We start from the raw sequence: 25,978 nt of genomic DNA, 5'->3' as shown, positions 1-25,978 counted from the left end.
TGGTCACGGCCGACAAATGATCTTCTAGTGTCAGCCGTGGATCCAGGAGGACTCCCAGATTGCGCGCCCTCTCTGAGGGGGCCAAAAATTCGCCCCCTATAGACAGCGATGGAACCAACTGACTATGCCGGGGCGCCGGCAGCCACAGCCACTCGGTCTTGGAAGGGTTGAGTCTGAGTCTGTTCCTTCCCATCCAGTACTGTATTTCCCATCCAGTACTGTATTTCCCTGAAAATAAGACCTAACTGAAAAATAAGCCCCGGTCTTACTTTTGGAGAAACTCAATCTAGGTAAAACAGTAGTATCATAAATAAAGATATATTTTTTTAACAAAGTGGGTTATATTTCTAGCACAATATGCCTGTCACCATTTTCAGTTGGCATTACTGCTACAAGCTTTCCCAGTCATATTTAATGACTTGAAATAATGATCCATAATCTGATAAGACATTACTCTGCAGGCTGAAAAATCCGTAGCCAAGTAGTGGGATAAGGTGAGATAGGAGCTCACAGAGAGACATTATTGGATGTACTGGGGAATGTTGGTTAAGGTGCTTAGTTTTGGTTTTATTTTATTTTTTATTGTTGTTGTGAGCTACCCAAAGTTGTGTTATAGAAGATGGGCAAATATATAAACATTTTAAGTAAATAAAATAATAAATATGATTTCAGTGATATATGAGATAGAAGTCAATGTGTTTGGATGAACGTTAAGAATCATATAAAAGTAAAATACAATGGTAACTCAGACAATTAAGAAGTGGGAAACATATTCCCACTGCTGGTCTCATATACTGTTGAACTTCATTCGCTTGAACTGGTGGGAAGAAAAATGAAAAAAGAAAAACCACTCTTTTTTCCCCCATTTGTCTCTTTCTTGTTCCATCTAGTAATGGATGAATAAGATTCATAAGAGAATAAGAGAAAACAATAAACTCTCTCTGATTGAAGATACTTTCTTTAAATGATACAAAAGACTAAAGGTGAGTTGCCTGTACATGGTAGCAAAGAAAGTGAAAATATCTGAGGTATCTGTGACAAGGAGAAATTTCAACAAAATGACAAAACATGCGTTCACAATGGAGTTTGCATGCCCAACACATTGCAATATTTCCTCTAATTGACTACATCATCTAGCCATCCCCAAAGCCTAGACTGTTGGCAAAGAACTATTGGCTTCCAACATAGGCCTTATTTATTCCCAAACATTAAAAAAAAATCTCCAACCATATTAATTCTAAAGCAAAAGTAGTTTGTCATCTCATTTTAAGTATCCTTCATTTTGCAGTCTTTAGTACTCCATGTTTGCTACATAGACAGCATGTGATCTGTACATTGTTTTTAAAAGCTATTTTAAAAAGATAAAACAAAGAAAGATTTGAGCTTGCTTCTGCAAAAATTCTGTTCAGAGTTAAGTGAACATTATTGATATTTCTATTATTAGCAGAATGTTCTGTTTCTCCTGTTGAAAAAATATTATTATATGTTATCTGATGGTTAAAATAAATACTTAATAAAACTTTGTTAGTGTGTTATATATCCTTCGTGACACACACACACACACACACACACACACACACACACAGGGACTCCACAGAATCTGAAAACAGCTCTTACCAACAATGATGGATTTAAGTTATTAACAGATCAAAAAAGATGGATGGTCTTCTGCTTTTCTTAATCTTCATCATCATCTAGATCCATTTAAAGATATGTGGTGCACTAACAAAGTTAGTTAAGGTTTCAATAAAATCAGTAAAATAATCTGCCCTGTTACACTGAGTCTGCATTGATCAATAAAATCACTTGTACTAGGAAAGTACTGTTAACCACTGACCATCCTAGCCATTAATATTATTTAACACACCCCTCACAAACTTTAATGAGGATAAAGAACATTTTTGCTCTTCACACATAAGATAAGATAACCTTTATTGTCATTTTTATACTGTGGGCACAATGGCACACATCAAAAATGAAATTTAGTTGCCCACTTTCCAGAGATCTGTATAAACATAACACAAAAGTGATCATTTAAAACTAATCAGGATTTCATAGGAAGAAGGACACTGAATAATTTCCGCTAGGTTTTCTGTGTGGTTAATAGATGTCTTCAGTGACTTTCTTAAAAAAAAAAAAAGATAAAACTGAGGTGAAATATATTTGCATATATTCTGGGTGAATTTCTATAGTTTACATCATCAGTAAGAGAAAAAGGAAAGGAAAATAAAAGCTTTCTTCAGATCCTTGAAGCACTGACCATGACTGATAGGATTATTATTATTTTCCTCCAGGAGTAAGAAAATTCTTGAATAAATGCTGAACACAAGTGAAAAGATGGGGGAGTGTGAATTTTCATACTGTATTTATCCAAAACAGTGCCAAGCTAGTATCTTTCTAGATTTGAATCTGCGACTTGTAGCCAATATGTACCACTCTGATCCCAATAGACTACTTTTCATTGTATTTTAAGTTTTGCTTTACCTACTGTGTTGGTACAGGCAGGATTTCGAAGAGGCAGAGGAACTAGAAATCAAATTGCCAACATACGCTGGATCATGGAGAAAGCTAGGGAGTTCCAGAAAAACATCTACTTCTGCTTCATTGACTATGCTAAAGCCTTTGATTGTGTGGATCACAACAAATTGTGGCAAGTTCTTAAAGAGATGGGAGTACCAGATCATCTTATTTGTCTCTTGAGAAACCTATATGTGGGTCAAACAGCAACAGTGACACGGAACCACTGATTGGTTCAAAATTGGGAAAGGAGTCCGGAAGGATGCTGTCGATCAGCAGACTACAATGGTGTCAGTTTGACAATTTACAGATCTTAATATCCCCACATAAATGACATTCAACACAAGATCATTAGACACATGCACATGGCATGATATATATATGTCGTTTGCTCCCCTACAGATACCATGCCCTAACGACTTTTCATTGCTCACTACAGACTGCAAAGAAGTTCTTCTGTTCTTTAGATGCTCTGTCCAAGTTTTTAGATTGTAAAATCACAAAAACTGAGATATCTACTATCCAAGAATAGAAGGCAGCAAGAAAGATGAACTAGAAGAATGCTTTCCTTCTATACTATTTCCTCAAGCACCTCCAGTTTGTGTACATGTTAAACAGATCATTTTAATTTTAATGTTACAATGGATAAAGAGTATTAAATACATGTAAACAGTAGTGTGATTCAAATATATGAACAACCGGTTCTCTGTGTGGATGCTGCTTCTGGAAGTCTATTCTGGGCCTGGGCAATAAAAAATTAGCTACTGGTTCTGCCGAAGTGGTGAAAACCAGCTGAATCCCACCACTGCATGTAGAACAATGATATTAACCTGTCCTGAATCAATGCTATTTCTTTAAATCAAGTTTAAATTTTCTCTTTGCCATAACCATGTCTTTGTCCTTTGCAAATGCCAATTAGAACTGCCTTTAAAACAATATATTTATACAAAGATCACATATAAATACTTTAGATACACATAAAGCAAATAATATATTGCTAGAGTGGTTATATGTAAAGTAAGAGCAGACTTCAATGATCACTTTTAAGTACAGCTTAAAGCAGCTGGCATTCAAACTCCTAATATAGCTTGTGAGAAAAGATTCTTACCTGTAAATAAGATTCTAATCCCTGCCGACGCTGTTCCAAAACTTTGGGTACCCAGTTCCTCACATGCTTTGAAGGGATTTCTGGAGTTCTTATGAATTTTTTAAGCTAAAAAATATGAGCAAATAAATAAACTCTCCGATCAATATAACAGATTCTTTAAAAATAAAAACTTACAAAAAGAGAAATAAACAAATTGGGAAAGAAGACAAAAAAAATCAATAAACTAAGCGTTGTTATGAAAAACCTCTATGACTGTAAGTGGGTTTATTCAATTACAAAAGGTATTGGTACTGCAAATTTAAAATAAACACTTGTAACAGCTAACAGATTGGGCAATTTCTTAAGTTGGGACTAAACATTTTGTCAGCTAAATAATAACTAACCAATGTACAACTCTAATACAACTCTAAAGAATGGAGTTTAACTCCTATTTTAGCATGCACTCTTGAGCATTAAGTTTAAAAACAAACCTTGAAACTATTATACGGTCAAAATGAAATTTGTTTTTTTTTCTCTTGCAAGATGGGTGGTTTAGAAAATAGCAAATACAGACAAATGGTTTGGTTTTGAGAGAATAGCTTAGGGCAATAAATTCATAAACTGAAAAATAAGGAGCAGAACAAAATAAATTGAATGAATTAAGTCTCAGAGATTATAGGGCAAGGCAGACTGATTGGCATCAATATGAATGAGTATATGTATTATTGTTCTCCTTTTTTGGTAGTGGAAATTATCTCAATGAACAATTGTGACTTTCCATTCAGGCTTCTTAATTTGACAGAATTCAAAGTAGCTGACAAGAATATAAAAGTAAAAAACCTACGAATTCATTTATTGCATAAATTATGTGTACAGATTTCAAGTTCAAATGACAATCAAAATCATTATCCAATATTCAAAGTGTGCGTTTCCAAAATTTGCCAAGGTTGACACATATAGATTAGAGACAAATTATATTAATTTCAAAACAAAAATCACTTTTAACCAACATGCGATATAGTCTTACTTTCCAATGTTCTGAGTAGTATTTAAATTTATTTTTGTAATGAAGCAACAAGGAATCTGCTTATTCTCTGAGATCTTCTAATGACACAAGTGTTGGAAAATCTACAACATGGGTGTTCAACAATACCCAACAATTACTCAAAAGCACATCCCATTCTTTTATGATTTTTCAGAGGCTGTGGATGGGTATGCTCTTGTACAATTTCTGGATGTCATGCAAGAGGGCTGTGCTCTTGCATGACTCTGGAGCTTGTGTAAATCCTGCAAGAATGGGATTGCTTTCATTTGGTTTTGGAGGCTGCAGAGGCTGTGAAAGGGCATTCTCTAAAGACACTTCAAAAACAAAAGCTTTGTGTTACCTGAAGCTGCCTTGGGCAAGCTGCAGGGGCCTATCAACGGAAAGAGAACGTAAGTGGCAAGCAGCAGATCCTAGGGAGCACTGTGCTGTGGGGCAATCACACAGGTGCAAGGTGGCATCAGTGTGGTAGGGCTGAAGTTGAGGCCTGGCATGCTAAAGTCCTAGAACAGAGGTCTCCAACCTTTTGGGCACCAGGGACCGGTTACATGGAGAGAGGTTTTTCCACGGAGGGGGTGTGGTTTTGTGTGCTGCCTGCATCCCGTGAATGGGGTTTTGCTTGCTTGTGCGGCTCGGTTGCTGGCATGCCACGGAACAGCCTAGAAGGCTGAAGTTGAGGTCTCCTCTACTTTAGGCCCAGCCTCAGTGCTACCGCAGACTGACACTGTTCAGTGAGATCTAGATGAGGGGGAGATAATTATTTTTTCTCTCTGTGTGTGTATGCATGTGCATATGCGACATACCAGCAGGTATTTGCTGAATTTTTGACACGTCAAACCCAAAAGATTTGCCATCACTGTGCTAGGACCATAAGATCTGGCCTGCAAAATTGTGGACAACTGCTAGACAGCAGCAAAGAATAACAGAAAACTTTAATGCTTGCCATCTAGTGGTTGTCCACATTTCTACAGCTTTTATATAGTATATAGTTCTACTGTGCATCTCAAAGTGAAAAAGTTATGATTGGCTTAAGTATGAAAGAATCTTCTACAATTACTAAAGTATGGCTTTCTTTTGACTGATTTATAGACAAATAGGTAATCAATTCCTGTCCACAATTTATTTATGTTTTTAAAATGGAAAAGTAGGATATAAATTTTAGCAAAATCAATTCCTCTCCAAAAAAAACTGTAAGGGATCTGGTGATTGTGGCATATCTGGACAGTTTTGGCTATTAAGTGCCCTTGGATAAGCTACTATTTTACTGTAGATGAGAGACCTACACTTCCTTGTCTCATTAGCAAGAATAATACCTATATATCAGGATTCCAATAAAGGGTAGCCTATAAAGTAACATTAAATCATTTTACATACAAAACAGGCTGCATTAGAAATAAAAATTAAAGTAAAAAGAAAGATAACAAATATAGTTTACCTATAGTTGAAATGAGAAGTACTCTCCAAGTATTTTATCAATTCAAAAATTGTGTGAAGGAGTGGAGATCAAAAGTCAAAAGGACATTCAAACTCCAATTTGACTTTGACATGTAATGCCCACAGGGGTAGAGTAATTTACATTTCATCTTTCATCTTGAGGAGATGTCATCTGACTAAAAGCTGTGTCAACAAATGTTTCAAGGCAGATTTGAATATTCCCCCCCCCCCAAAAAAAAAGAGAGAGAGAGAGAGAGAGACAGAGACAGAGACAGAGAGAGACAGAGAGAGAGAGAGAGAGAGAGAGAGAGAGAGAGAGAGAAAGAGAAAGCTACTGTTCAGGAAGGAGTTCACGATTTATAGTTGCTCATTTAAACCAGACTTCCATAATCTGGTGGTGTTTCTACAACTACTATTTCTGATAGGCATGTGAAAAGCTCCAATATGATCCAATGTTCTGATAAACTTAAGCAGATCTGAATTTGTTAAAGATCATGACTGAGTCACAATGATAGCATAGCCAACCTATGTCTCTCTTTAAATATGGAAATTGGTGATTCATATAGGGAAAGCCTACAATTTCCTGGCATGGATTTTAGTTCTTCTGGATTTCAGCTTTAAATGGGATAGTAAGTTAGCAATATATTTTTGAAACCACAATGCTACAAATGCTGAACAAATCAATCATAATACATGACAGTAACCAAAATTTAAGTTTAAATAATTAAATATATTTTAATCTCACAACTTAAGCCACATAGACCCAACAGCTTTACTATGCTTCCCTGCCATCCTGGAGCTGGTAAGAAATCACATGAATTTAAATCTTGCTGCCATCATGTGCATCTTTGCTGAGTTTCCAAAATGCGTCTGTGATTGCTGTCGCCCATACTGTTTTAATGTGCAACTTTCTAAAGGACATGATTTAAGGACTTCCATGTTTCGATGGTCAACCAGTTGACCAACTCACATAAAAAAGAAAAAAAATCTGCAGAAATGATAGTTCCATTCTTCCTGGTAACCAAGAGAGAAATGAGGAGTCGATAAAAGTAAGATCAAAGGGGATAATTCCACAGGAAACCTGCAGGAACAACTGGAGCCAAGAAATTGCTGGCATGGAATAATTCAGACACATCAGCATGCCCTGCATTTGTTGGATACATCATCTTGTCATGGGATATTAAGGAAAACACCTCTTCTGATATGCACTTTAAGTTACCTCAGCTGCGAGAGAACATTGTAACGTAAGCAAACGCGTGTAGGCATGTCCGCAGAAAGCAGATAGTGAGCCATCATTGCATCAGAGCAAGCAGGAAGTGTGGACTTGTCTTCAAGTTAGGATAAAACATTGTTCAAAATTAATAGCAAACCAAAGTAGATAAACAGAAATAAAACCTGACGTGAGAACTCCCATTCTGCCTAGAAAAACTGGATATGATCAGTGAGCATAAAATAATGGCTGCTGAAGAAGAAAGAAGGGGATTAAAATGATATCTCCCTAAACTACATGCAGGGTTTTGCTGCACATCCCACTTTGTAAAGCAATGTTTGGAAAATCTGAGGTTGTCACATTGGCTGCAGGAGGGAACCTCAAATGGCTGGCTCAAGATCAATGCTTCTACCCAGTACAGTTTGAAAAAGTGGCATGGCACTGAGGGCAGCTCCTACCTCTACCTAGCCTTTCCCTCTGAAAAAAGAGGTAGATAAGAGTTGGATTTTTCCTCAAAAAGACTGGGAGCACCAGCTCCCAATTACTGAAATTTACATTTTTTTCTTTTCTATTTGTTTGCCCTTTGCTTGATCATCTAGTACAGTGGTTCTCAACCTGTGGGTCGGGACCCCATTTGGGGTCGATCGACCATTTCATGGGGGTTGCCAAGCAAGGCTGTGCGCCATTTTTTTTGTCCGCCATTTTTTTTGTCCGCCATTTTTCCCCCCTTTTCCGGCGGGTGCCTTGGGCTGGGCCAGCTGGTGGTCGGCCTGCTCCATCTCTGCCGCTTGCCAGCTATGCCTCGGCTGGTGCAGGGGGCGGAACCACGCATGCGTGGCGCTCCCGGGCAGGGAAAGTCCTCGACTTACGACCAGTTGAGTAGTCCTCAACTTACGACCGGTTTAGTCCTCAACTTACGACCGGTTGGGGTCGCAGCATTAAAAAGGTTGAGAACCACTGATCTAGTAGTAATGAATGCAGAGAGAACTAACACCCCCCCCAAAAAAAAGATGGTAAAAAAGACCCCCAAAAAATAGTCCAACTACCACCCAGCTTTGGCTCAGGGCCTGAACTGAATTTTATCTGGGTCGATGGGCCTCTATATAAAAAAAGTAGTACCCCATGCTTGATCTGAAGAGAATGGAATGCCTTACTTTCTCTGTGCAGAAAAAGTATTTGTTTTTTAATCCAACCTACTTACTTACCTACCTACCTATCTCTAATTGTTCAACAGTGGACAGTATTGCAAGTAAAATAAAACTTCCTTATCATATTCAGAAATCAAATGAAGTTATTACTTGGGAATGAATGGAAATAGGCTACAGATAGTATTACCTGAACAATTTGTACACTATACTTACTTTTTTATGGAGAGCATGAAATTCACTATATCTTTTTTCAACAAAATGCTTTCTTCCATTCATTAGTACCTCTATCTTAAAGACCTGTGAAAATAAAAGATTACTTTTATATATTTCCTGATATGTTTGCTTTGTGATCGATTTCTTTGCTTTAATTACTGTAGCCAATCTTTTCTACCTCTCAAAACCCCACGACACTCAGGAGATACCAGGATGCAACATTGATTAACGAGCACTCTGATGCCTTTAACCAAGTGTTTCTTTAAATCCATCTAAGGATTAAAATGTCTAATGCCTAAAAAGCCTTTTTTTATTACACCACTCTTATTCCTAGACATTACCGTATCTGCATTTTGCAACTGAATATCCATAAATATATTTTATCCCACAGGCAATGCGGTGATGGAATTTTATTTTAAAAATGCAAAATAACTGAGAAACAATTGTGCTTTTTCCGATCACATATTACATACAGTACATTCACAATATACAGTGATAGGTATCCCGTAGGCTACTCTACTTTTTTGTATCTTTACTGCATGAGATATAAATACAAAGACTACATTATAGGTTAATTTCTGCCCTAACCTATATACTCATGTTTAGTCTCAGCTGGACTTTTTTTTAGTGTTTAAACTACTTTAAAAAATGTGGTGCTGACTTGTTTTCTTAGCATGATGAGTATGACAGCTTTGGATGCTGTCTGTACAAGGTTGAAAGGCCAGATGAAGCAGCTCTGTAGATCCACTAATTAGTAGCCACTAACATGACATTTTCTTGATTTTCAGGTCATTGGGTCAAATCTTTAGGGCAGGTGACAAAAAATATCTCACAATGCTTATGAAAACACAACCTAGTGAAACCAAGATCAGAAAATTGCATAATAAGACAATCTATTTACAATGAGTAAATATTCTTATCTTCAGAAAAAAAGAAAAATAGATTGAGAGAGTGGATAATATATACAGGAGATTTCTAAGTCTAAAACTGTGTTAAGCATACCTTCTTTTTGTGACATGATTTTGTGGAATAATGTTAGATAGGACATTTTCCAAAAAAGAGAACTATGTAACTTTGTCTGTTACAGTTATCTAAGCTTTTTGTGGATAAAACCACATTTACTTAGAAATGGAAGCCAGCTGAGAGATTGACAGTTACTTGGAATGTATTCAAGCTTGTTGTCTCAAGGAAGTGGACAAGACTTCCCCCAAGGTTGCCTCCATCATTTGTGGATGTGATCGTTGTTCTGCATGACTAATATTTCTAACACAATTTCAGTAATAAGATAGGGAACAATTGTAAAAGAGTATCTATATTTCAAGAACTTTCAAAAGAATGAATTTTGGTGAAATGTATTTATGTGAAAATTTGCAAGTTTATTTTGTTTCTAAATAATTTAATATCTATACCAAATTAGGTTTACACAATGCACTAAGCTGTAATATGGTTTGATTTTAGCTTGGTGCATTCTATAAATCCAGCCCAATTTGTAAATCACGGTTTATGATTTAACACTATTGATGAATCCAGACAGAAAACACATTCAACAAACACAACATATCAATTATGGGTGAACTGGAACAACAAAGTTATCTAGGTAGTACAGTGGTAACTAGGTGGCATCAATTGATCATTAGTAAATGAAAGTTCAGAGCAGGCTGGTTTTCTTTATATAGTATGGCTTTTGAATCTAGTAAGTAAGATATAGTAAACCTTTTTTGAGGCAATGGGGATGAAAAACTCTTATCAAAGTTCAGGATCAATGGTCAAAGTTCATAAACATTTTTTAAGTTGGAAAATAATTTTGGATTTCCATATTGTATGTGTGGTTTGAAACTTCTGTATGTCAGGGATTGTTTTCTTGAATAGATATGGCTTAATACTATTACCCATATGTTACTAAATTCTATATCTGAGGTATTTTACTTTTCAAAATCCCCCTTTCATAACTGTAAACTAATTGCATTCAGCTTGTAGAGTTCATATGCTGTACAGTACAGAGACATAATACAGTTTATTTGGCTTTAGTTTAATGTGTTGTGTGAATCTAATAATCATAATTAGTTAACTATAAATTATAATTTAGTATGTTGTATAAATCTAGTCAATTGTGGTTTCTTTAAAAACCCAGGAGTAAAACAAACCATGGCTTACTGTGATATATGAACATTGTTTCTCTTCTTAACAGATTAGCTATCAGCAACAATACAATTTGTTTTTCAACAGACATTACATCTTTATTGTAATTTTATTATTCTAATTCTTCAAATTTGAGGTATGTTGCTAAGAACAGTTAAAATTAGCTTTAGGATATTCAAAATTCTTAAAATACTGGTCATGCTGAAAACTTCTTACTTCAAGAGTCTTAAGAATTTGCCACATGACAAATGCATACATCAAATCATAGCATGTTCAATTACCGGGACCTTGAAAAAATGCTTATGCATAAGATCCAGCAGTTGTAATAAAATCACATTGTGTTGAGCTTTTTGCAAATGAAATTTTATATATGGAAGATCTGTACCAAAAAGGAAATGTTTCTATTCTTGAACAAGCATACACAATTTTATAAATACAACATATGGATCGCTGTTAAACTATAGATTGCAGAAACTATTTGCCCAAAAGACAAAATAGTTTATTGTAATTTCAGTAAATTATAAAGTACTATTTAGTTCTTTAAGAATGATACGAGAAGTGGAAGGAAATCTCACACTAAGAAATATCAGACATGATTATTTTTGTATTTATGATATTCCTCTATTCCAAAACAATTGAAATTAATGTTACAAATTGATGCCATGGATCTAAGTCTGTAATGTTCACATAATCATTAATTGTTTAATAGAAATAATTTGATTTAACAAAAACTGCAGGTTGCTTTTATCTTATGAGGCGTACAAATTATTTCTCTCCCATATATTATCATATGAATGCACAATAGAATTAAATTCTGTTAGAACATTCATACATTTTCTGATCTATAATGAGAATTGGGTTTGCTCCTTACATGTTCACGATCATCTCTGAAAAAAAAGAATATCCATATAGCGCTGCATAAAGACTAAGACTAACCCATAACCACTTCTATTTTACATTTTTTGAACAAAAAAAGCTAATGTATAGATTTAATATGCACATCCTCATTAAAGTAATAACTTGAGAACTGGGACTATGGAGATTTGGTTCGCACAATGCACCAAGTTCTTACAGAATAAACTACATTTGTTTAAATTCTCAGGACACACTAAGCCAAAATTTAAAGAAGACATTTTATGATTCATATGTTTCTTGTGTTATTTTCAATCTAAGCAGTCTGTTAGGAAGGAGTGAAATATTTTCCCACTGTACTAAAACTATTTTTTTCCTCCTTAAATCTGTTTTTTATAACTTTTCTTCCCAAGAAAAATCACAGCTTGTGGCAGAACTTTTCATACAGATCATGGCAAAGAAAATCTATTAACAACAAACACATACAAATGTATCTTTCAAACCACATTTCCTTCTCCATCAATGTGTGTAACCTTAAAGCTGGGGGCGGAATTTATCATGGATATGAACACATTTAACCTATTATATAATTTGGCTCTTTTAGCAAAGAATAAAGAACTTCAATTACTACATTCTGCCTTTTAAAGGTATAATTCGTAAATGCAGCAGATAGAACAGATTATATTTATAACTCTTTGGCAGTCAAATGAAGGTTCTTTCTCTTTCCCACAATAAAAGTGCATTCAGTTCTCAAAACTTTTTTCCTACATGGAGCCAATAGTTGATAGGGAAAATAATTACCCATTTAACTTATATAAATGAAGAACAGAGAGAGTGTGAAGACTTACACTTTTCTCAGATTAACATGCCTAAAATAGGGCATTTTATCTCATAACTATCAAAAGATGGAGAAGACATGCTGAGACCTATTAAAGTTCTATTTGAAAAATTCTTTGTGACAAATCATAGCAAAGTTCTTTATAGGTTTCGATAAATATATTTAACTTGTCTTCATTTAAAGAGAAAATTTAACACAGAATAGTAAATCATTGTCTGATTACCCATGGTAATAAATATATTATAAACCATTATAATAAATACATTATAAACAATAGCAAGTTTGGAAAGCAATCTATTTCCCAACACTTTAGTACAAAACAACATTCCCAATTTTTTAAGGTCCTGTTTGGAGTTAAGGCCAAAGAAAGAAGAAGAATATTACCTTAAACTAGGATTTAGTGGTAAATCTATAATCTATAGATTATATATATCTATAATCTGAGAAAAATCATAAGCTTTTATAGTCCATCTTTCTTTTGCTGTCTCTACATATCTTGGAGCAGTAGTTAACAGGATTCAGTTTTTATTTTTACAGTTTCTAGCTTGTTATTGAACCAAAAAATCATCATTTAAAACTTGCCAACAATTTAAATGCATCCAGCCAAATGATGCAAATATTGAAAGTTATTTGAAGCAAAACCTTCAGCACAGGGGAGCAACTCTGAGCTTCCATTTGTATATATAGCTTAAAATACTTTCAAGCTGAACACCTGTAACTTGGATCTATGCAATCTTCTGGGAGAGCTACAGAAATTATTTATCCCTGCTTTTTTCTGGATTTTCCTCTCTAATTCCTATTCTAAAAATCAGTTCTGCATATAATATTGACCAGTAAATCAGACTTGATCTTACTCATGTCTGACACTGGCCAAATGGAGGAGGGCTATTTCTTGTGCAGAACTCCTGTACTGGAATCATAATTTTATTTTAAAAAGATGTCTGTGTATGGGGATTTTAAGTGTCAAAATAATGAAAGAAATACTAGGTGTACAGTTATGGAAATAGGCTGAAATTCTTAAATATATACTTTGTGTTCTATATACAGTACAAACATATTGAAATTTTTAAAAAAATGAAAACAAATTTGAATTTCAAACTTAAATAAAAAGAACAACAAAAAAGTATCAGTAGAGATGTACCCAATGTATCAAGCAATTAGATATTTACAAATGAACTTTACTCAACTTTAGTACATCTTGGCTGAATACTAATGAAGTTAATCTGCATTTTTATTGGCCACCTGTATCCATTGCCTATCACCACAACTAATTCCCTTTAGACCAAAATTTCTCATGGACACTTAGTGCTCCAGCTCAACACATTTTATACAATAAAAACTGAAGAAACATAGCAGAATGTAACTGATTGATGGAAGCAAGCAAGTCTTTTTAATTAAGCTGAATTTAATTAAGGTACAACAAAAAAGAATACCACTGTTTTGTACTATAAACAAATACATACTGTCAAATATAACAGAAAGATACTTTGTTTTTTTAAGTTAGTGAATACTGAAATATCTTGGCATAGAAGTACCCAGCATTAGACAAGGATGCATCCAGTAAATAAAATTGTATTTTTATCAAGTTATAAACAAGAAAAATCTGGTACTACTGGATCCATTTCAGTAGAAAACAATAGTAGAGTTTGAACATCTGCACAAGCTAGATTCACATTGGCTACATTCTAGTGACCAAATTAACCACTATATAGATTTAAATAATACACCAAATCCTAAGTTGACCAAATGCCTTGGTCACACAATACGTAAGGCTACTAAAACCCTAACTAGAATTAAATTTAATCATGTTTGATATATTATGTGAAAATAATCCCAAGCCCTTATCTGATCTAATTTATACAAGTTGTATACACCCAGCCACATTTTCACATGGCTTGTTCATACCCAATAGGTGGGTTTATATACTACAATGAGTCATAATAACTCTATTGTTCTGTTATTTCAAAGTTCTAGTTTATATGCATTGGTGCATATAAAATCATTTATATTTAACAAGTACAATGTGAGAAACTGTCTGAATAACAGTACCGTAGCAATGTAATTCTAACTTGAATTCAGCATTAAATACAAAACCACTGGCACTGCATTTAAAACAGGAGAAAACCAGCTTGTGTGATGGTATCTTTAATGTTTATATATCATCCAGAATCACTGTTGTAAAATGGAAAAAAAAGGAGTCCCTGTGGATTTTATTCCGCTAGTCGTAACAGTAGGGGTGGCCCTCATCTCTACCACTGTCTGGGGATGTTTCCATGGTCATGTGGCTAGCATGATGTCACGGAGCACTGTTACCTTTCCATCAAGGTGGTACGTATTTATCTACCGGCATTTGCATGCTGTCGAATTGCTATGTTGGCAGAAACTAGATGAAGATTGGAATTCACTTCGTCACACAATGCTCGGGTCTCAAATCCGGGCAGTGGGTTTTCCAGCAGACAAGTCCAGCCTCTTAACTGCTGAGTCTTTGCACCCACCCTTGTGAGATGGGTGGCTGTATAAATTATTTGAAATAATGTTTTTAAAAAACCTTTTATTTACAATTTTCCTATTCTTTAACACTCTGGATTATACCAGAATTAGACATCCTATGCTCAAGAAGACAAATTCATTTATTTATATGAGGTAGCCATACTACCCAAATTCATAAAATGGAAAATACTGTTGGATACAACGAAATAGACACGTAGGAAACATGACAATATTGATACATTTTGCCCACTTGCCCAGCTAGTCTAATTGTCATTCAAGCAGCTAGATATTCATTCTCTACTGTTTCTGATTCTCACAGATTTAGTCACCTCATGACAAGATGTTCTAAAATGTCCTCCCATTGCAGTTCTCTAATTCAGCTACTGTTTTGGAAGAAAAAAAAAAGATACATATTGAGGAATTTGCCCTGCTGAAGCTAAAGGCATATATTTGTCCTCATCTTGTTCTAATTCAACCCGAGGGGTTTTTTTTGGGTGGGGGGGAGAGAGTGACTACTTGTTTATTTGAAGAACAATATTACCACTCTATTGAATATCATATATACTACATAATACTAAGAACAGATTCTATAATGTGATAAGCTACATAGACAAATATTATTGTCTATGTAGCTTGTCTATTGTCTATATATGCCACTGTATTTACATAGTAGTAATTAATTTCTATTACTTCTTTTTTTTCTGTGCGAGTTTTTTCCCCTGAAACATCAATTAAGAGGGAAAGGGAAAAACAAATTAAAGATTTAAACATTTAACCTAAATTTCTAAAAGCGTCTTCCAAACAGTAAGCAAAATGCTTATTCAAATATACAAAGAGATGTGTATTTTTCAGACCACCATACAACTGATGGAGAGTATGTCCATCTAACTATATAGTATTATTTTTTGTAGCTATAAATGCATGCAATATCCATTTCTATTGTCCTCATAATAGTTTCCAAAATGTTGGCATATCATGGAAGACAACACAAGCAACCCCAAATATCAATGAAAGTTCAAGAACAAAATTAATATGTGAAACAACTTTTACCCAGTAAGGGAATTATTATAGCACAAAATAAATCTGCATTTTGAGGACTACCTCTCTAACTCTTAGGTGGACCCATCAATCAATTTAAAAGACCATGTAATGTCCAATGTGTACAAAATAATATTCTTTGACTTAAGCAGCAAAATGACATAGATGCCCAAATTCCAATTTTTTATCCCATGCCTCCCTTTACTTTTGAATATCTAATTTTTCATTTCTAATTTAAAGACATAGTCACTTCATTAACACAATTTCTTGTTTTGTGACATGTCAAACAGAAAATCCTGCAATAATTCCCACCTCACAAAGATTTAAATGACTTCATTCAAAATGGAATTGTATTAGCCTTTCAAGACAGCGATTTACATGAAATCTTGTATAGTTTCTCTGTTGGTATAAAATGTAGATGCCACTGCACATCAGGCCTGTATTTGACTCTTTGCGTGGACAGTCCAAAACAGTTTTCCTGATCTGTTTCAACTTGAAATGTTGTCAATATATGGATTGTCTTGCTTTCTAATTCAGTGAAAAATCTAGTTTTCCATTAGTCTCTGCCTTTCTAATTTTCAATACAGCTTTACTAAATGTAATTATTAAAGGCAGATTCAAGAAAGCAATTACTGAGCTACTGGTTTGTATCTCTGAAGTCTTAATAAGAAGTAAACCGCCAAAGTGCCAAGAATGCTTAAAATCAAATTGTCCATCATCATCATCATCCTCATAATCAGACATTTTACAAAATAGTTCTAAGTTCAGAGCTGCTTCTGAAACTTCCATTTTTCTTTGTCTGAGCTATTTTATGGGGTAGAGTGCTTGCTGTTGGTGAAAAAGAAAGTCATGAATAGGCACTATTATGCAGTGCTCTGAATGAGGCCTTTAATTTTTAATAATAATAATAATAATAAAGTTGGAAGAGACCTTAGAGGTCATCTAGTCCAACCCCCTGCTCAGGCAGGAAACCCTATACCGTTTCAGACAAATGGCTGTGCAGTCTCTTCTTAAAAACTTCTAGTGTTGGAACATTCACAGCTTCTGGAGGCAGGTAGTTCCACAGCTTCTGGAGGCAGGTAGTTCCACTGATTAATTGTTCTAACTGTCTGAAAATTTCTACTTAGTTCTAAGTTGTTTCTCTCCTTGGTTAGTTTCCATCCGTTGCTTCTTGTCCTGCCTTCAGGTGCTTTGGAAAATAGCTTTTGTGTATCTTCAAGTAGACAGTTGGGTTATTAGTGGGATTCAAAGAACTAGGCAGTTAATTTATGTATCTGTGTTAATGTAAAGCATCTATTTACACCCACATGGTAATCTATCTTTGAGATTAATTGCTTTTGAAACTGGGAGATCTTTGAAAAGTAATGATTTCATGATTTAACATTTGGTTCTAAAATTTGGTTCTAAAGGAGGAGGAAGAGGAAGGCTGCTAATTACATAATCTACAATACCATAACCTTAATACAATTCTTGAAAAAGCTTTCTTCAAGACAGACCATACTGGAGAAACCAGAAACCAATGGACTAAGATGAGACAATAGTGTATGTTTTCACTGTTTTAAAGTTTTCCCCTTTAGGTAGATTTTGAAGTTACTTAAAAGGTTTGCAACATGTCCCGTCAACAGTTATCTTGTTCCAGATACAGTGTTGGAAAAGATAGCTGTCAAAGACATTTAAAACACACAAAACAGATTGGAGAACTTTAAGAAGATACTGCCTTCTATATTTCTACTTTAAAATGCATGTTCCTTGCCATAAAGTTAACAAAAATTTTCTCTCCCAGCCTGACTTTTCTATAGATACAATGAATATGTACTCCTGAGAATATTTGACAATTTTTTTGGCAGATCTAAAGTAATTCTCTAGTCCTTTTTCTATAAAGTTCTGCAAATGTTTCTGATCTCAATATATACAGGTAAAACACCTGTTTTTATGCCACACTATTTTCTCTCACTGCAATCTCTGCATACTTTAAGATGCTCTTTAAGAGCCACAATAATCTTTAAATTGTATGAGATGGGATGCAAATATGGCAGTAGAGTGTGAAAATTAGTTAAATTAGTACCTACCGTGTGCAAAATATTGAAAATAATTCAGTATAGTTAAATGAGAATAACTATTGTGTCCAATTAATGGTAATTAATGATACTGTTACCCTTATTTCCCAAGAAATGTTGTTGCTTTTGTTCACTATATAAATATTAAAAATTGATAAGCAATACAAATGTGTTAAGGTATCTGGATGACTGTAAAACAGATACTCTGAGCTATTTTCTACAGGCTGGTAGATTTAGTTTTCTGGCCCCTTCTTTCTTTAGCTAAGCAAGAAATCTGTAAACAAGAAACATTATTCTCATATTACTCCCATTAAGTTACTCAGTTCCCTCAATTTATTAAAATGGAATATTTGTGGGAAAAAGTTCTACAAATATGCAGGGCTCTTCTATAACCCCTGTATTCATCCACCTTTCCATGTTAGTTCCAGATAGAATTCTGATTTTTAAAATTACCATTGGTCTATAATTCCAAAGAATGATAAAACTAAGAGAAATAAAAGGCAACATGGAACAAGGTTTAATAAAACTTCTCTTCATGTTCATCTCAAACTGATTCTGCATGCTTTTTCTCTAAGAAATTCTCTATTTGTCTTAGAGACTGAAGTTTGAATCTGTCTTTTACCTGAAGATATTATTCTTGTGACTTCAACAAAATAAAAGGTCTACAGTTCTTTTTTTGACATGGAACAGATTCTGACAAAATCCCTTAAAGCCCTTTCCACTTTTTTTAAAAAAAACAACAGAATAACCAGCAATTTAGAAAAGCCTCTTCGACAATAACTTTTAGAAAAATCTGCATTCTTGAAAAGTTCTTACATACTTGTAATCTATATAAATAAAAATGTAAATGTTCGTTTGTTCAAAATCTTAAATCTCCGAAAGTTCTTCACCGATTGCTTTGAAATTTTGACACAATGTTGCATTCGAATACGCGCGTGTTTTTATATACCTATATTATATAGATGTCACACCTGTGACAGGTAAAACATGCTTTTTTGAAAAACAGCGCCATCTGTTGGACGTAAAAGCAACACACGCTAACCAGACTGAGCCACAGCAACGCGTGGCCGGGTACAGCTAGTTCATTAATAAGAGTTTAAGGTACACATATCTAACAAACAAGTAGTATTTCACAAACATTCAGTACAAAGACTGGATAGTAGCAATGAAACTGATCCTTAGATCTGTTCTAATCTAGGAATGAACCTATTCTGGCCAATGCAGGAAACAGATCAAAAAAATTGTGGACTTTTACAATGGTTTTTGATATCTATTTTTCTTGGGCAAGTAGATAGATCATAGAATGTAGTAAGGAGACAAAAGTACTTTGTCCTGTGGCATTTCACTAAAGGATATCATACATTTTAAACTTGTCTCATGTGCATTTTAAAATTTACAATGAAACCACTGAAAGAAAGTCAGCTGCAGAACTGGGAAAAGGCATGGTTTATGTGCTGTCAAAATCTGTCCCTGGAAAATTGGATAATTTTCCAAAGTAGATTTTAAATGTACACAGGGAGAAAGCAAAAAGAAAAGAAAAGAAAAAGAAGAAAAGAAAAAGAAGACAAGAATCTAGTTCTCTCAGCAGTTTTGGACTTGTAACATAGTGGATGGTATCCAACTGCTGGATTGGAGGGGATGTATGAATTTTGAACCAATTGGAACTACGTCTATAGATTGGAGCTACAATAAATTAGAAAAGTAGATATGGATTATAATCCATTTGAAAAGGTAGGATTATGCTTCTTTCAGTCCTGGCTATGATGCCCAGAATGATTTCTACAGACTTGTATTATACACAACTTTCTGGCCTTAGTTTCCTCTAAACAAAATTACTCCACTCAAGGCATCTTTGAAGATTAACTAGAAATCATCCTTTTTGATTCACAGTGCAGACACCAGAATTCTGACCTATTCATAAATCAGACCAAATCTCTTCAGCTGCCAAGTTGTTTCCAAATTCAATTCACTTTTTAAAGTCCTGAACAGCTTTGCAAAAAATAAAAATAATAATCACACTGATTCATGTAAGTCTGCTTGACAGTTTTTCTCCTCTTAGACAATCTATTTTGGCGCTGTTGTCTTCAGAAAAATGGTCAGTGAGAAGCAAATAATACAATTTGTCCTTATAGGAAGGAGGAATTCCAGTATTTCATAGTTTCTATTGCTATGTATGCCATCTTAACTAAAAAAAAAAAAAAAGGATAGGGAGGAAAAGAAAATCACAGTGGACATCCCATTGCAGTATCCTATTTTTCCAAGGATGCAGGATGATCATTTTAAAGAAAGTAAATATGGTCAGAACTTTTTGCATTGCTATAAAAGACCTTTAACAATCTTTCAAATGAAAGTCTGCCTGGTAAATCCACTACTAATTTTGGATGAGAAGTAACATTATAATTATATAAGTGGGATATATGCAGTGACAATAATAAGGAAGCAGTAAAAATGAATTCTTTCATTCAGCTGTTACCTTAATGAAAATGTAGGCAAATGTAACAGAGTTACATTTGTTACACCAATTGCACTCAAGAGAATTATTGATACTTCATTCAATTGTGGGGGGGAGTGGGAGGGACAGGATAGATAGATAGCTGTCCTAACATGGTTCTTCTCAAGAGACTGATGACAAACTGGTTATAACATTTTATTTAATATTTTTTTAAATTCCATTCTTTTGTTTTATAACAAATTAATTATTTAATAAAAGAATCTGCTAGTGTTTTTAAGCTATTGGTCCAATTTCTAATTCCTATGATTGATTATTTTAAAAAAATTAAGTAGTCATCATACTTTTGAAAGGATTTTAGTTCACCACCTAAGAAGTTGTAATTTAGTATCATTTAGCCACAATTCACTGAATTTATACAATAGGCCAATGGTGGCAAACCTATGGCATGCGTGCCAGAGGTGGCACACAGACTCCTCTCTGTGGGCACGTGTGCTGTTGCCCCAGCCCCGCTTCCCCCCTACGGCCCATTCCTCACTAGCAGCCCCCCAGAGGAGAATCACCCCTGGGCACAGCCTGTGCGGAGCTAAGGACATGGCAGCCAGGCAGCAGGGACAAGATTCCGTCCTAGCGCCCCGTCGCACGCAGATGATGCCGAAGGGTATGGGCGGAGGGTGTGGCCACCATGGTGCTGCAGGGCTGCTTGGGCGATCTGCAGCAGGGCGTGGAGGCGGTAGGTGGCCCTGCGGGCGGGCAGGGCAGGGGTGGAGTGGGGGGGCAGAGTGCGGGCAGGGCGGGGGTGGAGCAGGGGCAGGTGGAGGGTGGTGCGGTTTTTGGGCACTTGCTGTCTAAAAGGTTCACCATCACTGCAATAGGCTAAGTAAAATGGTTTACAAATTACTATAAAATGCTGCATGGTATATAAAACATGCTAAGCCAAATGAACCCTGTTCAGGTAGTATGTTGTATAAACCTGTCTCAATCTTCATATTAAAAATTAAAATAAATATGAAAAAAATATATTTTTAAAAAGTGTCAGAAAACAAAGGGAGAATATTATGGTTAAATAAGAATAAAACATATCTCTAGCAAGCCAGATTACCAATTACTGTATGACAGACTTACATTATATTGAAATTTTTTTTTTAAAAAAAAGATAACTATACTATTTATAGAGCTCTGCGCTCTGTACAAATACCACAGCTTTTGCTGTGAGGATTTTCACAATATAACCACAAATCAGGCAATACACTTTTTGAAATAAATATTGCACAACTTTTTTGAAGAATGTGATTCATGCATTTGAAGAACTTAAGTGTTAACATCTTGAATCGAGTCAATTTAAAACTGAAGTATGTCTAGAAAGAATCTCAGTATTTTTTTTGTTTCTTAACAGTTACTAGAATCCGCTGAATATCATATTCGCAAATATTCTTTTTTTAAATGAAACTAGTTATGAATTTTGCAGTACAATTATCACTTGCTTAGGCTTTTCTCATGTAATAACAATTTAGTGGGATGTTCACAGACTATAGGGCTCTTCTGTGTGGCAACAACAAATAATTTATACACAGCAGATGTCAATTGTCATCTCTGTCAATTGCACTGGTCTTCCTCTCTCTCCTTAGTCTGGGTGAGCTGTCAAGTTTCTAGTTTCTGATGTGTATTTACATCATTCAATGATACTTGACAGTAGTGAAAGGCCACAGAAAACTGCTTATTGATCAGAGCAAAACTAGTTGATAGAACAGATGATGTTGTATTACTGAATGCAGCTACACTCAGGTGATGACATTTGGTTCCCCATATACAAGTGTTTAATAGCATACAACTTCATTATATCATGCCACTAATGCTTAAAACATTGCCTAGATTTCCTGATTGCTTTGTCTACGTAGGGTTGAGGACAATCTCTTTGTGCTGGTATCAATGTGTTACTAGCTACATTTGCTCATAAACCCTTGCAAATGACTGGCTAACTTGCCAAGACGAATATATCAGACAGGTACTGACATTGCAATCGTGCCAAAGGCTTATTGAACTGACCTCCCCCCTCCATTTAAAAAAATGCTGGTATCTTACAATTTAGTGAGGCACAACCTCTCAGGAAGTTACTTTTAAAAACTTTTCTACTGCAAGTAAATACGTTGGTCTACCATTATTGCTAAGCAATAGTATCTCTTAGCAACTCTTTCCTTCCCATCTCCATTTTTCCAGTCCTATATATTTCTGAATTTTGAAGGCAGTTCAGGCTGTGGAATCTTGGGGCTGAGTCTTTGCCCAGCTTTAGCAGGAGAAAACATGGTATAATATGCTTACAGAGCTCAGACAAGCATCTACGTAAGAGAGAAAGCAAGATGGAAGGGACCTCATTCCAAGAAATGATGGTGATTATAGCAAAGTTAGGGGTTGAGATTACAAAACTAATTTTCTGGTTTCCCAATATAAAAGTCTCCTGTTATCCCAGCCTTCTCCATAGTCTGTGTCTATTTAGAAAAACTGGGATTATATCTCGCACAATCCCCAAAGACATGATAAGTAACCATGGTGCCTGGAAATTATAGGATCTGTATCTCAAAAAGTCTAAGGGGCACGCTATGATTAACATGACCATGAGATGCACCACTGCTGAATTTTGTTTAAAATGTGAAAGGTGTTTGGTGAGCCTCTAAAAGAGGAAGACATAATTAATACAAACACCTTTTTTTGTTTTCCCCCCCTCACTGTTATTTACTAGCAAGGTTTTCAACAGCATGAAAGGCAACAAACTTATATATTGCATGTTAATTAGTGAAGATAAAATCTACTGCAGGTGTATATACAAGTAGGCAAACATGCAAAATAAAATCAGCCACTGAATCAGCATAATAGAAGTTGGATCTGTGTTCTAGTCAGCTCTAAAAAACTGAAGGCATGTAATGAGATGGATCTAATGACATTATTTATAGCAATAGGACTTAGACTTACATACCACTTCATAGTGCTTTATAGCACTGTCTAAGCAGTTTACAGAGTCAGCATATTGCCCCCAACAATCTGGGTCCTCAGAAGGTTGGGACTTCTGGTTTGCCATTGCAGCCGCCGCGGACGCTGGAAGGCGAGCTCTGTCTTCCGCATTCGATTTCGCAATGCTGGAGGACCCTGGAATGCTGGAGGACCCTGGAAAGGATCGAAAGTCACCCTGTAGGGGCGACCAGCAAGGAGGGGATCCCTGATTGATCGTGGGAGGGTGGTAGCCCTCCAAACCGGCGGACGAAAGACTGGCCATAGAAATATGGCTCGTCACTAGGCTGCAGACAGCCGAAGTCAAACTTATCACCAGGCACTCCAAAGCAGCGCGGATGAGACTGGGTGAGATCTAAATCTCTCTTTAATCCCAAGTATTTTTTTTCTCCTGTAAAAGCTGCCCAAAGTATCTTCCCCCCTTGTGAGGAGTGACGGAAGGGAACTTTTATCCCACTCTCTAAAAATAGCGGTGACTGACTATCCAGGGGAGTTAAAACACTGAAAGAATAACCTTAATTTAACTGGATTTATATGCTTCTAGAATTTGGAGACCAAAATATTTCTTATCTTTATCTTGGTTTTTATTTACAAAAAAGAAATAAAATTGGAAAAAGGATTATAAAAATTTTGGACTTAAAAAACCTTAAATGGCATTGGTGACATCTTGTGGCTAAGTTTGATATTACAACTTGTTATTGTCTAAAGGAGACTTGGCTGGAAGCCTACACTACAGGTAAGACTTTTTTTAACCTTGACAATTATCAGCTGAGTTCTATACTCAGTTATAAAATTATTTTCATTCTCTGACTTTAAAGCTCTTAATTTAACACACTACTAAGAGAATATGGATGAAGACCAGGAATAGATTCTCCTTGTGATGAAATAAGATGCTACAGAAAAGAACAAGATATCAGCCTAGATATACGAACTCAAATGTTGACTACAACTAAAGAATCAACTACACAAAACACAACAGAAGAAATGGAACAATTAAATACTATGACAGAGGATTCAAGTGACCAACAAATACAGTCAATGGAAAATCCAGAAAAGGGACTGACAACATTGAAAATGGAAAAGACTTTCTATATAAACCAGAAGAAACTTGAGGAGCAAGAAGAACAAACCGAAGGGAAGACAAATATACCAGGACAATTATGGGGATCTGGAATAATAGAGAGACGATTTGTTAGCCCTCCCCAAAAAATGGCAACTGGTCTTTTTTATTTCAAATAATATATATAATAACAGAGGGAGATCTATTTGATGACCTAAAAGCACTGACACGGAGGGTGAGAGGGCAAAGGAAGAAAGCTAGAATAAGGCTGAAGAAAATTGGGGTTTTGATTTATCAGCGAGGATTTTATATTACTAATTAAAATAGAATATACTTAAATAGACAAGATGTGTACTTTGAATACCAAATTTTGTTATGAATTGAGATAAAGAAAACTTTGGTCATTTAAAACTTAGAAGTATAAATACTAAAAGTTGAATCTGAATATTGATGGGAAATTAAAAATTGGGGAAAACAAATAAATAGGATATTGATTGTTTATAAAGATAGAATGTAAAAGTTATTAAGATACATAATAAGCTAAAATTTATTGATAAATGTAACAAATATGTTTTTATTTAATTGACATAATAAGAACTGTATTAGCTTAAATATGAGATAGTAGATATCAAGAGAAAAAGAGAGGAAATATCTGATGTTAAATAGGAGAAATTTTGGTCATTAAATTTAAGACATTTGGAAACTAGTTGAAAATAAGAAATGTTATATTGTATTATTAATTGGTTGATGTATGATGGTGGGAAATAGAATATACTCAAATAGATAAGATGTGTATTTTGAATATTAGATTTTGTTAAGAATTGTGATAAAGGAAACTTTGGTTACCAAAAATTTGGAAATTATAAATATCAAATGTTAAATTTAAATATTGATAGGAAACTAAAAATTGGGAAAAACTAACTACAGGACATTGCTTGTTTATAAAGATTGAATGTTAAAGTAACTAGGATATATATAAACTAAAAATGTATTGATAAATGTAACAATGCTATCTTTACTTAATGGATACAATAAGAATTGTATTAGCTTAAATATGAGGCAGTAGATATTAAGGAAAAAGGAGAAGAAATATTTGATGTGGTAGTTTGAGATTTGTACTAAAGATTTTTGTATGTTATTGAATTATTGATTAACCGAGCCGCTACATTGCTTTTGAAATACTTAAATGTAAAATTAGAAAATCAATAAAATACTAAAAAAAAAAGAAGGTTGGAAGGCTGAGTCAACCTTGAGCCGGTCAGGATCGAACTCCTGGCAGCGAGCAGAATCAGCCTGCAGTACTAAATTCTAACCACTGTGACACCACGGCTTATCCCATGTTAAATACTTCCAATCAAGAGAGATTTTTTTCACCCAGAACTAAAAGCTGTTTCTGTTTAT

At 34.9% G+C, this 25,978-nt stretch overlaps 1 protein-coding gene across 1 annotated transcript in view; it reads right to left on the bottom strand.

Moving 5' to 3' along the window:
• The window catches only part of SNX24 (sorting nexin 24), a 67,268-nt gene that overhangs the window by 21,164 nt on the left and 20,126 nt on the right, over window positions 1-25,978 (bottom strand). The window contains exons 2-3 of the mRNA XM_015821837.1: window positions 8,652-8,825; window positions 3,626-3,730 (exon numbers count right to left, since the gene is read on the bottom strand). Coding sequence (XP_015677323.1) covers window positions 3,626-3,730; window positions 8,652-8,825 — 279 coding nt within the window. The remainder of the gene's footprint in view (window positions 1-3,625; window positions 3,731-8,651; window positions 8,826-25,978) is intronic.

Source organism: Protobothrops mucrosquamatus, unplaced genomic scaffold (genome assembly GCF_001527695.2).
Source record: "Protobothrops mucrosquamatus isolate PMUCROS unplaced genomic scaffold, P.Mucros_1.0 scaffold1407, whole genome shotgun sequence".
Taxonomy (NCBI): domain Eukaryota; kingdom Metazoa; phylum Chordata; class Lepidosauria; order Squamata; family Viperidae; genus Protobothrops; species Protobothrops mucrosquamatus.
This window is presented reverse-complemented; position numbering and strand designations above follow the sequence as displayed.